This window comes from Nematocida displodere, assembly GCF_001642395.1.
Source record: "Nematocida displodere strain JUm2807 chromosome Unknown 8, whole genome shotgun sequence".
Classification (NCBI taxonomy): Eukaryota; Fungi; Microsporidia; genus Nematocida; species Nematocida displodere.
In genome coordinates this window covers 24,873-39,192 of record NW_027138135.1, presented here as the reverse complement: position 1 = coordinate 39,192, position 14,320 = coordinate 24,873, and the positions used below count along the sequence as shown (strand labels likewise).

The window sequence follows — 14,320 nt, the reverse complement described above, 5'->3', positions numbered from 1 at the left end:
GATAAAATATCATACCTTGTCGGATCGGGCCGCATCAGGCATGGCAGTGTGCGGTTGTGAAATGTTTAGATAGTATTGGACCTGTGCCTGAGATGGACTGAGGCACAGAGGCACAGAATGGGCAAAGCAAAGAGGAGGAGTGTTTTTAGAACCAGGTGGTAGTGGGTGAAGGGTGAGAAAAGCTTTCTTGACGTTCCAAGGTCGGTAAGAAAGCAGAGGTCCTTGGAAGGTGTTGAATGCACAATTGCAAGAATGTGTTTGTCCGAAGTTACCTTGCCCGATACGTTGTAAATGCCTATCTGTGCGATCATCAGGTGGTTGAGCATCCACGTGTTAATGCCCAGAGCGTTTATGAGATGCTTTTGTGCTGCCCCGCCGTAGAGGTAGATGTACGGCACCAGCATTGGCGGCTGTAACATAACAAGGTAGACACAGAGGGGAATGATGCCCCCGGAAAACACAGCGTTGATGATGTAATTGGGGCGCCGACCCAAAAGCCCGGAAATGCTCCCCCAGATCCCATTTACGTTGTAGGGGTTGGTTATTAGGAGGTACGGGTGGAAGTGGATGGTGTTGATGGCCAAACACCAAAAAACCAGCGACGGAAGCACCACCACACCCAGAACAACGACACTCTTTGTTTTGAAGGAAACAGGAAGAAACTGCAGCGCCATGCAGTATAAGAAGATGCTAGCAGAAGAAGCTACCACCCCGCCCAGGTACATGCCAAAAGAAAACAGCTCAAACCCTGAGGACTGGCTGTGCGTTATAGCCAGGGCAATCCACAGACCAGCGACTGAAAGAACAAACGCAACCACCCCCTTGGTGAACCAGCCCTCCAGCAACTGCGCCAAAAAAAGATGCCGCGGAAGAAACTCTCCCTCCCTAAGGTTCTTCAGGTAGAAGGCGCGGTTCCTGGGAGTGTCTGTCTCAATCACAGAGCCGGTGAAAAGAAGGGCCACAAAAACCGCTGTAATGAACAGCCACACCTTCAGGGTGTATGGCACCAGTGAGAGGTACTCAAGCGCCGTGTATATCTCCACAAGCTTCTCGTTCTGAAGGCTGTAAACGTTCTGAAAGAAGGCGGCTGCACTAGAACCTCTTAGGAGCCTTTCTTTCAGGGTCATTGGCCCGTGGTCAGGGACTGCAACCGAGACAGCCTCCAGAAGACCCAGGGCCAGGCAGGTGTAGGTGATGTGCTTTATGTAGATGAACCCTCTGAAGTACCCCTCAAAGTGCAACGACCTCCTCCAGATAGCAAAGGCAATGCCCAACGCACTCCCCCGAACTGGCTGGAGTGAAGGACACAGCAGCACATCCCTGTCCACCTCCACCTCACCCCCCAGGCCCAGACCCCCAAACAACCTCTTAGGCATGGGAATGGAGAAGTCCTGAAACCTTCCACTGTAGATGACTTCTCCCTCGTCCATGAGAATGAGATTGTCAAACGCAGAGAGACAAAGGTCCCTGGTGTGGCTGACAGTGACCAGAGTGGTTGCCCGGGTGCTTCGCATCGTCTGCAGCACCGCGGCAGTGTCTTCGGGGGACAGGTGCTCCAGTGACCCGTGCCAGAGATAAACCTCCTTCTGTCTTAGCAGGCCCAGCAAAACCAAAACCTTTCCCCGCACAGTTGGTGTAAGGGTTGTGTATGGAGTGGGCAGGTGCTTGGCCAGCCCAAGCGCCTCGGTCAGGTGGCCCACAAAGGATGCAGGTCTCTGGTGGAAGACTGCAGAGTACTCCAGCAGCTTTCTTAGGGGAATGTTGTGGTAGAGGTCTGTGTGCTGGTTCGGGCTGGGCGAGGAGTAGCTCACCCGCCCCCTCCAGGTTCTGCGATTTCTTGGGAGCAGCACACCGCCCTCAGCCACCAGGACCTCTCCCGTGCTGCACGCCTTGGAAGAGATGCCTGCAAGGGTGTCCATCAATGCCTGGGTGCTCTCAGTGTCTGGGCCAGCGAGCGCAGTCATCTTGCCGCGCTCTAGCTCCAGAGATGTGTTCGGGCTGGTTTGGGTTTGGGTTTGGCCTGGGCGTGTGGTGTAGTTTATGAGCTTAAGGTGTGCTAAGAAAGAACTTTTCATAGATAAGAAAATTTGTTGTTGGCTTTAAGCACTGATACACCCTGACACAAATTTATTAGGCCATATGAGACGGGGAGCAAGACTTTGACTGCATGTAAACGGAGAAGAGAGCACCGCCCACAAGGAACACCAGGGTCTGTATGTCTAGGGGGCGGCTGAGGCACTCAGAGGCCCGATAGTTGAGCAGAACTCGGGGAACAAAACTAGGCTCTCCCTGGTACTCCATGATCGAGAAGCAGAGCAGGAGTGACCCAAAAAAGCCAAAGAATATGCGGTGGAGGTAGATCTCGACCTTTTTCTGGATAACTGACAAAAGGAAGAAGTACCCGAACAGCAACACCCCCAGAACAATCAAGCTGTTCTGGATCCCAACCTCTCCAACGATTGTGCCGCCTGGGCCATAAACGAAGAAAAGAAGACAGAGGCTCACCATCAAGGTCTTGAAGAACACTTTGAGGGCCAAAGATACAAGGTACCCGGCAAGGAAACACAAACCGCCCGATAAAACCAGGTACCCCCGAAATAGCTCTTCCTCGCCCAAACAAAGCCCCGTGCAGAAATCCTTTTCAGGTAAAAGCAGCATTCCCCCAATCTTTTTCACATTGGCGAAGATACCTGAAAACCCGTATATGAACACCACCACACTAAGATGCAGTACTCTAAACCTTTCCCCGCAAATGACCATCCCCGAGCCAAGCAAAAACAGCGTAAACAGCATGAAGCTGGACAGTACAAAGGCATTGGACGGGTCGTTGGTCGTGGCGGGGCTGATGGTCCCAAACGAGTCAATGCCAAAGGGTATGGTCTGGGGAACGGTGGCGCGGTAGATCCACTTGGCAAAAGACTCAATCGACCTTAGAAGCCCCCCCAGCGTGTACATCCCCGAACTATCCGACCCCCCACCCTGATTTTCATTTAAAAATGATCCCCTCGCCATCCTCGCCCCACCCACTAACCCGAACACTGAACCTCTTTCAGGACCGCCTGCCCGAAAACCGGCCCGAAAACCCCCGCGGACGTCGCCCTGCCCGCCGGTAGAACCCCGCCCCTGCGAGCTGCTCCCCTCTATTTCCTCAGCGTTCATCTCTGCGCCCCGAACTAACCCCGATGCCCCATAAGTGACCCCCAGTGCCATGGACAACCTCGTCCAAAACAAGCGCACCATTTCCTACAAAAAAAGATTCAATATATACCCCGAACAGACACTGATAAGATTTATAGATGGACGTCCGCCTCTGGAGCGCTGGACCACCCCACGCCTAAATCGTGCTCAGCGAATGCGCTGCCTTCCACAGCTGCAGCACGTTAGTAACCTGCTTGAATAGAAAGACGGGCAGCATCACAAGACCTGCCACCACGGAAAACGGACACAGCACATTGATCAGGAACAGCTCCGTGAGGAGACAGGTTGCGAAGAGCACCCCTTTGTTGTAGTACACTGAAAGCGTCACATCAACTAGGCTCCGGTCTGCGCTCACTTTCTGCGCCTTGTGCGACGTTTTGGTCAGGGCCCCATTCACCACACAGAACATGTGCGCAACCAGATCAAGCACCACCACCGCCCCGCATAACGGGAACAGCCGCGGATGCTCCCTCACGACCTGCATAGCCAGAACCGTAGAAGACGCCCGGTCCAAAGACATGTCCAAAATACCCCCCAGCTGCGACACCTGCCCCAGGCCCCTTGCCAGGTGCCCGTCTAACGCATCTAGGAGGTAGGAAACAGCGTAGAGACAGACAAAAACCCGAACTGGCGCTGCCAGAGACGCTAGCAACAGCCCCAGCCTCACATACCCCACGATGTTTGGAAGGTACATAAAAACACTCTTGGGCACGCCCCTCTGCTCCTGAACGCGTCCTGCTTCTTTCATGCTTTTGTTTGCTAAATTTCTTTTTTCCTGCTTCGCAGACACTGGGGCTGGGGCTGGGGCTGGGAGACTTAGGCCCCGGCCGGAATACTTTTTATTTTTTAGGATGCTTAGTGTTGCTACGATAGATGCCATTTTCTCCGTCTTTCTCTCAGCCGTTCTGGCTTTCCTGGCCTTTGCCCTGTACATTGCCCTTGAGTTTGTGATTCTCTACGCCCTGAAGCCCAGACCTTTCCGGCTAAAGAATAACTTTCTCTCCCATAAACTAATCATTAGACACCCCACCCCACAATCCCTGATCCTGAATACATAGACCGGGAGCGCCCGGACTGCGGAGAACAAAGAAAAAAGATTAGGGGAATAGATGAAAAGGTCACACCCAATCGCAGAGGTTCTTTAAATATCTATTAATCTCAGCAATCAATGAAAATGAGATACGGGGCCATGACAGGAAGCAGCGGGCCAAGGGAAAACAAGAAGAAATACTTTTGCCAGACCCTTATCATAGCAGAGGAGCAGTGCACGAATGCCATCCAGACCTTCCATCGACTGAACGAATTTTTGCACGGACTGTTGGAACCAATCTCTAAAACTCTTCAAAAACACCAAGAAAGAATACCTGAACTTGCCCACTCTATCTCTCCTCAATACATCCACGGAATAACCCTGGCCGTAAACTCCCTGAAGAGCGAGGTTGATGCTTGCTTGGTGGAAATACCAAAGAGACACATCGAAATACTCGACTCCATGGAAGCACACCACTCAAAATTTCTTTGTCCTGATACATCGCTTAAAAAGTGGATGGTTCGAGTTCTTGATCCAAGCACACTTGATAAATACCCCCAAACCTACAAGAAAATAGGCCCAAAAGATATCCGCCAGTGGATTGTTCGGATTGTTCGGGTAATTGATGTCCACATAGCCAACTACATTGATAACGCGGTCAACGTCATTGTTATGTCGATTGACTTTGACAAAAATGCAGCTACCCTGACCCGCGCCATGGAAGTGGCTGAAAACACCTTTAAAAACACCCAGAACACCCCGTGGCCTGCCAGCCATTCGAAATACCCGAAATACTACCCGACACACTTCTCAAAAAACTCGACAGACCTGGCCCTTGAGCACAGCAAACCCTTTGTCTTCTCTCCGGCTGAAAAAATGGCCCAAAAGGAAGAGGTACTCTTTAGGCGGCGGGCCAGAGGCTTTTGCAGCTACTTAACCGTGGACGTCGGCATCTTCGAACAAAAAAAAACTCCGCTCGTTGTCTTTCTCAAAAGCATCCAGGCCGCAGGGTGTATCATAAAGTTTATCAGGAGCTTCCTGATCGCTGCAATGCCGCACCTGCTTCTCTGCTCCTACACCTACATCTTCTGCCGCCCCATTGTTCTCTCCTTTGCCGAGGACGGACTTGTCTGCTTTGGTGCTGAGCTTAGCAAGAGGTGCCTCTACAGCTTTTACGCCCTGGCAGCCTTGGCTTTTTCAGGCATCAGCATCTCGGTTGGGTCGTTCTTCAAAAGAGCTGTGCAGAGGAGCCGGGACTTGTCTTTCCAGCTTCTGTTTGTCAGGGAGCGGTGGTGCGTCATCATTACCAACACGCTTATTTGGTGCGTGCTTGTTTTTAGTGTTTTCACCGTCATCCAAGCTGCTTTGGCTGTTGAAAACCTGTCTTTGGGTGGCTGGCTGCTAGTTGCCACGATGTACTGCTACTTCGTTTTGTTCGGGTGCTACTTTCTGTATCAAACTGTCGCTGGCCGGGTTTTTGGGAAACATGTATCTACCACCACCACAATAGCCTTCTCATCCAGCGCCGCAGCAGCTTTGTTCCTCTCCCTGTTCTTCACCGCCGACCTCTTCTATGGCCTACTCGTCCTCGATCTTACCTTCCCCGACCTCTAGGGTTTGGGCTAGGGCTGTGGTGTGCCACACCATCTAATTTGAATAAACAGCTGTTTTCGGGATGAGCTGTCTAGTGCCAACGCCCACCAGACACCCAAACACAAACCTTTACAAAAAAATTTTATTATACAGGTTCATGACTGGAGCACAAGCACATTCAACCGCCCAGACAACACTGCCCGCCCACCGCTCTAGACAACCACCAACACACATACGTAGATGGGTACACCTGGTAAGCTTTTGTGCTCTCCTAGGGTTGGTGGCGCAGCAGGTCGGCTGTAGCTCAACACTCTGGTCTGAAAAAAATATAAGACGGAGTAACACCTACGCCTTTCTTGCTAGGTCCAACCCAGAGCTACAACACCGGCTTGAAACAACCGACGGCCTGGGCATACGAAAAAAAGAGCTGTACATCTTTCTCAGCCAGTACAGTCTAGCCAGCATACCAAACGAACTGTGTGGAGACTTTAGGAGGCACCGGCTCATCATAGCGAACAGCCCGAGAGAAAGGGGAAGTCCACAGCCTGCGAGCGAGCCAGCGGTGCTTTTCACCATCTTGCAGCGATTTGTGGATTTGCACGTCCATAGCCTGACCATAGAGAACATAGCGACTCCCCAAACAAACAAGTGTGCGGAATGCGACCATCCTAGACCTAGACCTAGACCTGAAATTCGTTTAAGAAAGAGCGCGAATGTTACTTTTCTGCGGCTGGAAAACACAGCGACATCGATCATGCGGCGGGTGCTCCAGGCGTTTGCTTTTTCCTCCAACATTCGGCTTATCATTACGAGGACAGCGGCACAGTCGCTGGAGTTTTTGAACAGTTTGTCGGCGCCAGCAGTAGACGCGCTCATTGTGAAAACAGCGCCGTTTCTGGTCAGGTTGGGGTGCACCGTTTTTTCAGAGATACCAATAAGGGCAATCATCAGATTTAAAGACGTTTCTTTGTTCATGGCAACCACGGGAGCAGAAATGATTCGTCTGGCTCAAAACGCAAGTTTATGGGTCCAGGTGCCAAGCATATATCTTGCCGGCGCGTCTAAAGAGATCTGCGCCCGGATCCGCCCCCTAAAGCTCACAATCAGCCAGCCAAATCTAGAAATCCTCCGGGCTGAGACAGACACTATCCTGAGCCAGGGCCCAGGAGTGGCTCAGGCGAGTTCGGGGTTGGAGGCCGCGAGAGACCCTGGCTGTGCACGCCACGCAGTAAATTTGACGGTTTCGTTTCCAAAGACGCAAAAGATCACCAAGAGTGACCTGGTGCTCCTGATAAACTGGATAGAAGGGGTCTTGCCCCAGCTAGAGTTTTTGGAGATATCTTTGGAGACGAATGGCGACCTAGCGGAACAGCTCCAGGGCATAGTCCTCTGGGTTGAAGGGCTTTCCATGCTGGACGAACTTGTCATTGGAGGCACCCAGTACACCCACATGGTCAAAGAGTTGGCAGTTGCAGACGCTGAGCAAAAGCTTGGCGGCGGCGCGTCTAGGTCCCCAAACGATTTCCACCCATTCGCATCAGGCAGCTCTTCTTCGTACCGAAGACCACCCAGGTCAATTGACTCAAACCCGTTCATACTGAGGCTTCCATCGCTAGCTGAGAGACGGTATTTGGGTAGGCATCTGCAAGAGTCGGCTCTGTGACGGACACCCCACCCCATCCAGACATAGACATAGACATAGACCCAACCCGAGACCCCATAGGACACAGTCCAAGCTATAAGCATTTATTGTTTGTCACAGCACTGCGATGCGGTACTAGTTAGGTCGACGATTTGAATAAACTGAAGATGGGTTGGTTGGAACCGCCAGTGTGTTTGGGGTAGGTCGGGGTTGTTGCGGCGGGCGTTGTTCGGGCTGTCTTACTGGAACGCTTGATGTTGGGACTACGTGAGACTTAGACTTATCTTTACTTAGCCGTGAGGCAAAGGCAGAATAGGCCATTGAAGTCTCAAGAACGTCTTTGTTGTTGGTTTGTTCACCACGGTCCTTCTTCGTTGAAGAAAAAGCCACGTAGTAGCACAGAGGGCCTAGTACAAGCAAACTGGCCACAATAGTCAGCACAGCGAGGTGTGGTTTATGAATCAGCATATTTTCACTTTCTTCTGCTAATTTAAGCCTCCAAAGCGGATCAAAAAGATGAAGTGTCTGTGTCTGTGTCTGTGGGGTGGTGTGGTGTGTGTGTCTGTGGTGTGCGTCTGTGGTGTGCGTCTGTGTATATGTTATGATACGGTGTTCGGGTTAGTTCGGGTTATGATACGGTGTGTGTGGGGGGTGGTGTTCGGGCTAGTGTACCCACCACAGACAGACACACACACAATGAGATAAGCATCTAAACAGGTTGATAAGCAATTTTTAAGATAAAAAATATACAGATAACAAAAAATGAGCATGCAGACAACCTTTGAAAGTAACCCGAACACAAGCACCCAGCGCTTCTACAGCAGAGACAGAAAAACAACTGGGTACATGCTGATTATCTGTGCAACCTTGTTTCTCTCGGGGTGTATAGTAATGGGCATTAAAAACTTTTACAATGGAGAAGACACCACTGAACCCTTCAATGTGACATCGAACGTAAAGAAACCGTCAACAGTCTCCATTGAAGAGATCCCTGAGTACATCCCTGCAAAGCCTGAACACCTCCACAGTGCCTTGAAGGATGTAGAAAAGATTGTTTGCAAGATATCTGGTGACCTGAAAAGCAGCGAAAACCTTATCTACCTGAACGCACAGACCTTTCAAAAGATCAAAAAAACTCTGGTAGCTAAAAAAGAGAATCTGAACGAAACGGCTGCTTTTCAGGTCAACTTCAGCATAGAAAAAGACCTGGTGTTCCAGATCATCCACAAGTTCGATGCCATTGTGTTCGCGTGCTGCAAGGCGCTCAAGCTCGAGAGCGAGAGCCAAATCAGTATGTTCATTCTGGAGATGTTGCCTACCATAAGCCGAGATCTGAACCCGAAAATAGCAAATGAACAGGAAAACGTCACTATCAACATGCTGGCAGATGCGGTGTTTGGTCTCAAGTGGAAAATACCCAGCACTAAAGATGCCGCCAACCACTTCCACGCGTTCATCCCAGTGATTGAGATCATCAGGGAGGTGTGCATCCACATGGGAGAAAGGATTCGCCGACAAGAAGAAGAACTGACGAACGGGCGCATGGTTGAGGCTGTAGTTAACGAACTAACTGCCTGGACATCCCTCAGAGAGGTAGCATTCATTGGGCGTCCAGGCATGGGGATCAGACCCGTTATAGGAGAGGTTTCTCGCCCCAAAGAAACTCTACACCCGGTGTCGTGGATGTCTTTGCAGATGAAAAACGTTGACTGCGACACCGCTATGTTTATTTTCACTATGATACGGTTTACATACCTTGGTACGCTTACAGTTTCCAACCATTGCCTCGAAGGCTTTTCTTTCTTTGACGGTCTGATGTTGGGAACCCTGAACACCCTGGTCCTGGATGTGATTATACTGCCAAGGATCTACATAGACGAATACACTGAGAACCATACCAGGTGCTACATCCTTAGCCTCCCTGGGATAGTTGCGATCTTGTCCCGGGCAATCAAGCTTCCGGAAGAAACGCTAGAATTGGACATTGGGCTGGTTAACAAACAACTTGGCTTTGAATTCAATCCAAAGCTTAAGTTTCTGAAGGTCATCAACACCCGGATGGACATATCTTTAACCTACATCATACAGAACCACCTCCTGGCATATATTGAGAGGGCGCCAAAGCTCCAGCTCATTACTTTCTGTTTCAGGTTGGTTGACAGGCTCTACCTATGGGACGTCGCTCAAGGTTTGGCCGATCTTGTCATTCCAAGAAACTGCCCAAAGATATGCTTAATCCTCAACTGCAACCACCAAGAATATCTGGTCCGCACGAAGATCCGGCAGGCAATGTCCTGGTCAGGGTTTGACTTGGCAGAGTCAAAGATGAACGGTGAAGGGCTGCGGTACTCCAAGCTTTTTTTCGGGGCGGGGCCTCTACTAGGCCGCATCAAGCTCAGGGCTTGGGGCCCAGCACAGCCCGAAGACCCGAGTTGGGCCTCAGAGATAGGCACGTGGGCGCTATCTGGCATGAAAAACGCCCTGGATGTTCGCAACTTTCCCTATACCCCCTCGCAGCTTGTAAAGATGGTGTGGGTCCAGGAACTGTCTGAATGGTGTCGGATGCTGAGAGATGACATTTCAACAGAGCTCATTGCACCCGTGGTAAAGTTCGGCAAACTTGTGGGGCGTATACTAATAGGCCAATATAGGCCTGATGAGGCACGGGCCTGGTGATGCGTGGCAGGGCTGGCTCGGGTGGAGTGCTTGTTGGTGAGCTACAGGGCGTGGAACCACTCAGAACCCGAATAAATAACTGTGTGGTCGAAAGCTTTCGGGGTGCTCTGGGTAGGTAGGGAGCTAGGACCCGGGACCTGAGCCCAGAAGACGTTTCAGATGGAGAACGTACCACTGGGTATGGTCCTGGGCCAGCTCGCAGTCTCGGTGGTGCCGCTTGAGAAGAAGCAGCTCAAAGATTGCCTGGTGCCGATGCGAGAACCAGGTCGCTTTCTTGACCACTGGATGGCCTGAGGCCCGGTTGATGTAGACAGAGTGGGCTGTAAACAGAGCGTGGGTGTAGGAGGAAAGGGCCTTCACGCTGTTCACCTCCACATCTGCAAGGCAGATTTTTGCACAGGCCTGGGCGTGTATGGTATGAAGCTGCCCAACGACCACCACGTTGGTGAAGCTGAGGGAAATGTTTGGACTCATGCGCTCTACCAAAAGAGGCAGAACGTTCAGGGTTCCAAACGTTCGGGTGGCATGTCCTGGGGTTTTCTGCGTGCCCAGGGGTTGGGCCATAATGGAAAGCCTTCTAGTTTCGTCTTCAGGGAGGCGCTCGCACGACTTTAAGAGGGCCTCAAACCCGAGCAGAGGCACATCGTACCAGGTGTAGACAAACGTAACGTCTAGGCTCGCCAGGTCGCTAATTTCAATTTTTGCTGCTTGCCTGTTTGGGAAATTCTTAAAAACCAGGGTTTTTACCCACAGCTCCTGAGAGATAAGGTCCCTGAAACTGGAGCAATAGCTGGCGTAGCACTTGTACACGTGCGTGAGCATAGAGCGGACTTCGGAGTCCGTTCTGGACTCAGTGGCAGCGTACTCGAGGGTAAGGCCGAGACTGGGCGGGGTGCAGCCCCTTAAAAACACGTTGATGCAGCGCATGGTGTTTTTGTAGGTGACCCCCGGACAAATATCAGTTACAACAAGGGTGGTGGACGGAATCATTGTTCCGGAGCAGGCAAATGAGGCCATGGCAAGCAGGGCGCTGAAAGGTATGGCTAGAGCCTCAAGGGCTGGGAGGCGCATCTTAGAGTAGCACTGCATGAACAGCTCCATGCTTAGGGGCGGAGAGGTCACACTGGTGATGGTAACTTCCCGAACGTTTTGGAAGTGGTAGACTTTCCGGAGAAAGTACCAGGGAAGGTTGGTCAGCTGGAGGTGCCCAATCTGGTGGAGGTGCGGAGTCTCAAGAAACTCGTCAAGAAGATTGGCCTGGTCCTTCTGGATGGCTTGCAAGGTTTCGTGGTGCGGGTCGGTAAAAACCACCCCCAGGGTCTCAAGCGATGGAAATATCTGGCAGACCTCCCACCGGTGCATCTGTCTGAACCCGAAGTCAAACAGGTGCATAGTAGTGACCTCCTCTAAGCACCCAAGCGTGGCCGCTTCAGCACCTTCCAGGTAAATGTCCAGAAGCATGGACATCCAGCAAAACTCATTGAGGTAGTTGTGAAGAGAGAGCTGTGTAAGTTTCAGAACGTCTTTGGGGCTCCTTTTGCTGCCCCAGATGACAGCGTGGAGTGTTCGGGGCGAGCAAAACAGGTTCAATAGCTCGAGAAGGGCGAAGCCGGAAAACAAGACCATGGCCAGGCGCTCACAGTCCTGGATGTTGAGCATTCGAACTATGGCGCGGGTACAGACATTGGCCAGCTTGTCGGCTGAGCTAAAGAATTTGTTGATCCGGAGATCAAGCAGAATCGGGTTGTTGAAGACGGTGACTGCTTTGATGGTGTACATCGTTTCAGGGTTGGGGGAGACGGAAAAAAGCACAGATACAGAAACTAGCTGCAGGTTCTTGTGGATGGTGATGGAGACAGGCGCCAGGGACTGCTTTGCAAACACCAGGTGTATCGAGGAGTGGGGTATGTGGACCAGCTCTATGGCCTGAATGCCAAGCCACGCCCCTTGGAAGACAATTGACAGCAGCTCGGGGCGCTGGGGCATTTGGCAGGCTGGGCACTTGCACCTGTACCGGGCTATTTTTAGCTTCTTGATTGGCATGTGCCCTGCCACCCGGTAAATGACATCGTCACTGTGGAGCCGGACAAAACCTTTGCACATTTTTATGGTCAGCCGATTGATCTGATAGTTTTTGCCGATTTCCAACTGTTTAACGTACTCATATAGCTCGCTGATGTCTTTGAGCTGGTGAAAAGAGTGCGCTGGGGCTTTCATGTGGGGGAGGGTGACTTTTGCCAGTGGAAAGATCCCGTGGGGCTCTTTTGTCATAAACAGGTTTATATGAGCGTCTCCCCCCAGAGATTGCTGAGTTTCAGGTTTTCGGCCGCTCGGGGGCGCTAGAAGGGAGGGCATGTGTGTTTTGGTGCTTGGTGGGCAGTGTACAGTAAAGTCGGTGTGAAGTGCGAGTCTTCCTAGCCTGAACATGGCCAGAAGTAGAAACAACCCGAATACTATCTGCATGCTATCTAAAAATTATAAAAATAAATACTTGACGAGCGCTTGGCATTTAGTTAGCGGTCGGGCTGTTTCTTGGTGTAAATATCGAGGTGGATGCGGCCGCCTCTGAAAGTGAAGGAGTAGGCTTGGGAAGGTGTTTTTTTAACTATGCACACAGGCCGCATCTGGAGCTCAGGCGTTTTCTCCACGCACGCATCGCAGAGCACCAGAGCTCCCTCCTCGCTGAAACAAGCGAACGCGGGCGTGTGCCCAGGTTTCTCTAAAACGCGTGCAAACTGGGCGGTGCACTGGCTGCAGTGCAGGGATTCAAGGGCTTGGGCAGAGGCTTTGAGAGTGATGGGGGCAATTTGTCTTAGCTGGTGCAGTAGGGTCTTGTTCGGGGGTGAGAGGCTGTGGGTGGGGTCCAGGCATTCTTTGAGGATGGTAGCTGGAAGAAAGAGTAGACTGTCTGGCTTGTATAGGGAGCATTTGGGCACGCCGAGCTCAAGAGTCTTCAGGGACGGCATGTCCATAAAGAAGCAGGTTTTCTTTAGGTAGGCCTCTGTTGCGGGCGTGCAGTAGACCTGTATGGTAATGCTGGCTAGGTCTGAAAAACTGGCTGCAATCCAGGCAAGCAGCCTCCCCAGGCCGTTTTCATCGATTTGGCTCGGATTCAGAGAGCCATAGACAATTTCAAGGTGTTTGACGTAGTTGGCGGGCGTGTTCGGGGCGTGTTTGTCCTGGATGTTTAAAATATGGCCAACAGATACCAGGGGGGACAGCTCAATAGTCAGTTTGTTCACCCGGGTGCTGGACTCGCAGGCTTCCGCCATTAAACACCACAGGGCTTCGGGAACGCACAAACTGCTCCACTCTTTGCTGTATATGCCTGCGAGGGTCGTGGATGAGACGGTGGCGCTGCTAGAGACTATTTGGAGACGCAGCGAGTCTCTAACCAGTCCATCGCACAGGAGTTGGCAGTTCAAATCGACAAACCCAGGCATGCCGCGAATGGCCAGCTCTACAATTGTGTTCGCCTCAAACCCATCCAAGAGATCGAGCGATATCATGTCTGATGCCGCCCAGATGTCCAGCACTACGTCGCAGTCTTTAGCATCAAAGTGCGCAAATATATAGGCCAGCATGTTCTGGGGAACATCCAGGAAGCTCAGGCTGACAAGACCCTGGAGCTTCAGTGTGGCAGAGGGATGGGTGCCCGGGTTCTGAGAGAGAGGGAGGGGCAGGGGGGCGCCTATTCTTGCGTTTGTATAGGCAAACATAATCTCTTCAGCACAAAGCGTGCCAAAGGCTTTAAACACTTGTCCAAGGTGTGCTTGGTCTACCGGGTTCGGGATGCAATACATCAGAAACTCTATAATGACCTGGGCAAATTCTATCCCGGGGGCTATCTGCTCGGGAAGTGCAGCCATGGTGTCTTGGGACACGGTTATTTTAACACTGCGGGGCTGTGTTGCCAAAATGCGCCTGTAGGAGGTTGTTGAGCATTTGGCTGTTTGTAAGTTGCTCTTGCAGGCTCTGAAAAAGCTGAGGGTCTGCTCTGTTAGTTCTTCGCCGGCCTCAATGCAGACCTGGGCTGTGCAGTGGGCTAGGGCTGCATAGAGAACTAACCCGAACACAAAAACTCTTTTTCCAAACGCCTGGCCTGCCTGATGACTAGCCTGAGACTGGTTCTTCTCTTCGGGGGTGTTGAACATTTTTTAAGCTGAAAGAGTTTTCAGGTA

The 14,320-nt window shown here is 51.6% G+C and overlaps 8 protein-coding genes across 8 annotated transcripts; 3 read left to right on the top strand and 5 right to left on the bottom strand.

Moving 5' to 3' along the window:
• Positions 1-65: 65 nt before the first annotated feature.
• On the bottom strand, positions 66-2,075 carry NEDG_01791 (uncharacterized protein; the record flags this gene model as incomplete). Its single annotated transcript, XM_067689209.1, has 1 exon — positions 66-2,075. The coding sequence occupies one exon, from the start codon at positions 2,073-2,075 to the stop codon at positions 66-68; it is 2,010 nt and encodes a 669-aa protein (XP_067545009.1).
• A 55-nt stretch (positions 2,076-2,130) lies between these two features.
• On the bottom strand, positions 2,131-3,240 carry NEDG_01790 (uncharacterized protein; the record flags this gene model as incomplete). Its single annotated transcript, XM_067689208.1, has 1 exon — positions 2,131-3,240. One exon carries the CDS (start codon positions 3,238-3,240, stop codon positions 2,131-2,133), a length of 1,110 nt encoding a protein of 369 aa, XP_067545008.1.
• Positions 3,241-3,334: 94 nt separating this feature from the next.
• NEDG_01789 (CDP-diacylglycerol--inositol 3-phosphatidyltransferase) lies at positions 3,335-3,946 on the bottom strand (the record flags this gene model as incomplete). Its single annotated transcript, XM_067689207.1, has 1 exon — positions 3,335-3,946. One exon carries the CDS (start codon positions 3,944-3,946, stop codon positions 3,335-3,337), a length of 612 nt encoding a protein of 203 aa, XP_067545007.1.
• A 420-nt stretch (positions 3,947-4,366) lies between these two features.
• On the top strand, positions 4,367-5,842 carry NEDG_01788 (uncharacterized protein; the record flags this gene model as incomplete). Its single annotated transcript, XM_067689206.1, has 1 exon — positions 4,367-5,842. One exon carries the CDS (start codon positions 4,367-4,369, stop codon positions 5,840-5,842), a length of 1,476 nt encoding a protein of 491 aa, XP_067545006.1.
• Positions 5,843-5,978: 136 nt separating this feature from the next.
• On the top strand, positions 5,979-7,484 carry NEDG_01787 (uncharacterized protein; the record flags this gene model as incomplete). Its single annotated transcript, XM_067689205.1, has 1 exon — positions 5,979-7,484. The coding sequence occupies one exon, from the start codon at positions 5,979-5,981 to the stop codon at positions 7,482-7,484; it is 1,506 nt and encodes a 501-aa protein (XP_067545005.1).
• A 741-nt stretch (positions 7,485-8,225) lies between these two features.
• Positions 8,226-10,139, top strand: NEDG_01786 (uncharacterized protein; the record flags this gene model as incomplete). Its single annotated transcript, XM_067689204.1, has 1 exon — positions 8,226-10,139. The coding sequence occupies one exon, from the start codon at positions 8,226-8,228 to the stop codon at positions 10,137-10,139; it is 1,914 nt and encodes a 637-aa protein (XP_067545004.1).
• Positions 10,140-10,262: 123 nt separating this feature from the next.
• NEDG_01785 (uncharacterized protein) lies at positions 10,263-12,602 on the bottom strand (the record flags this gene model as incomplete). The annotated part of the gene is made up of 1 exon (XM_067689203.1): positions 10,263-12,602. The coding sequence occupies one exon, from the start codon at positions 12,600-12,602 to the stop codon at positions 10,263-10,265; it is 2,340 nt and encodes a 779-aa protein (XP_067545003.1).
• A 50-nt stretch (positions 12,603-12,652) lies between these two features.
• Positions 12,653-14,293, bottom strand: NEDG_01784 (uncharacterized protein; the record flags this gene model as incomplete). The annotated part of the gene is made up of 1 exon (XM_067689202.1): positions 12,653-14,293. One exon carries the CDS (start codon positions 14,291-14,293, stop codon positions 12,653-12,655), a length of 1,641 nt encoding a protein of 546 aa, XP_067545002.1.
• Positions 14,294-14,320: the final 27 nt, after the last annotated feature.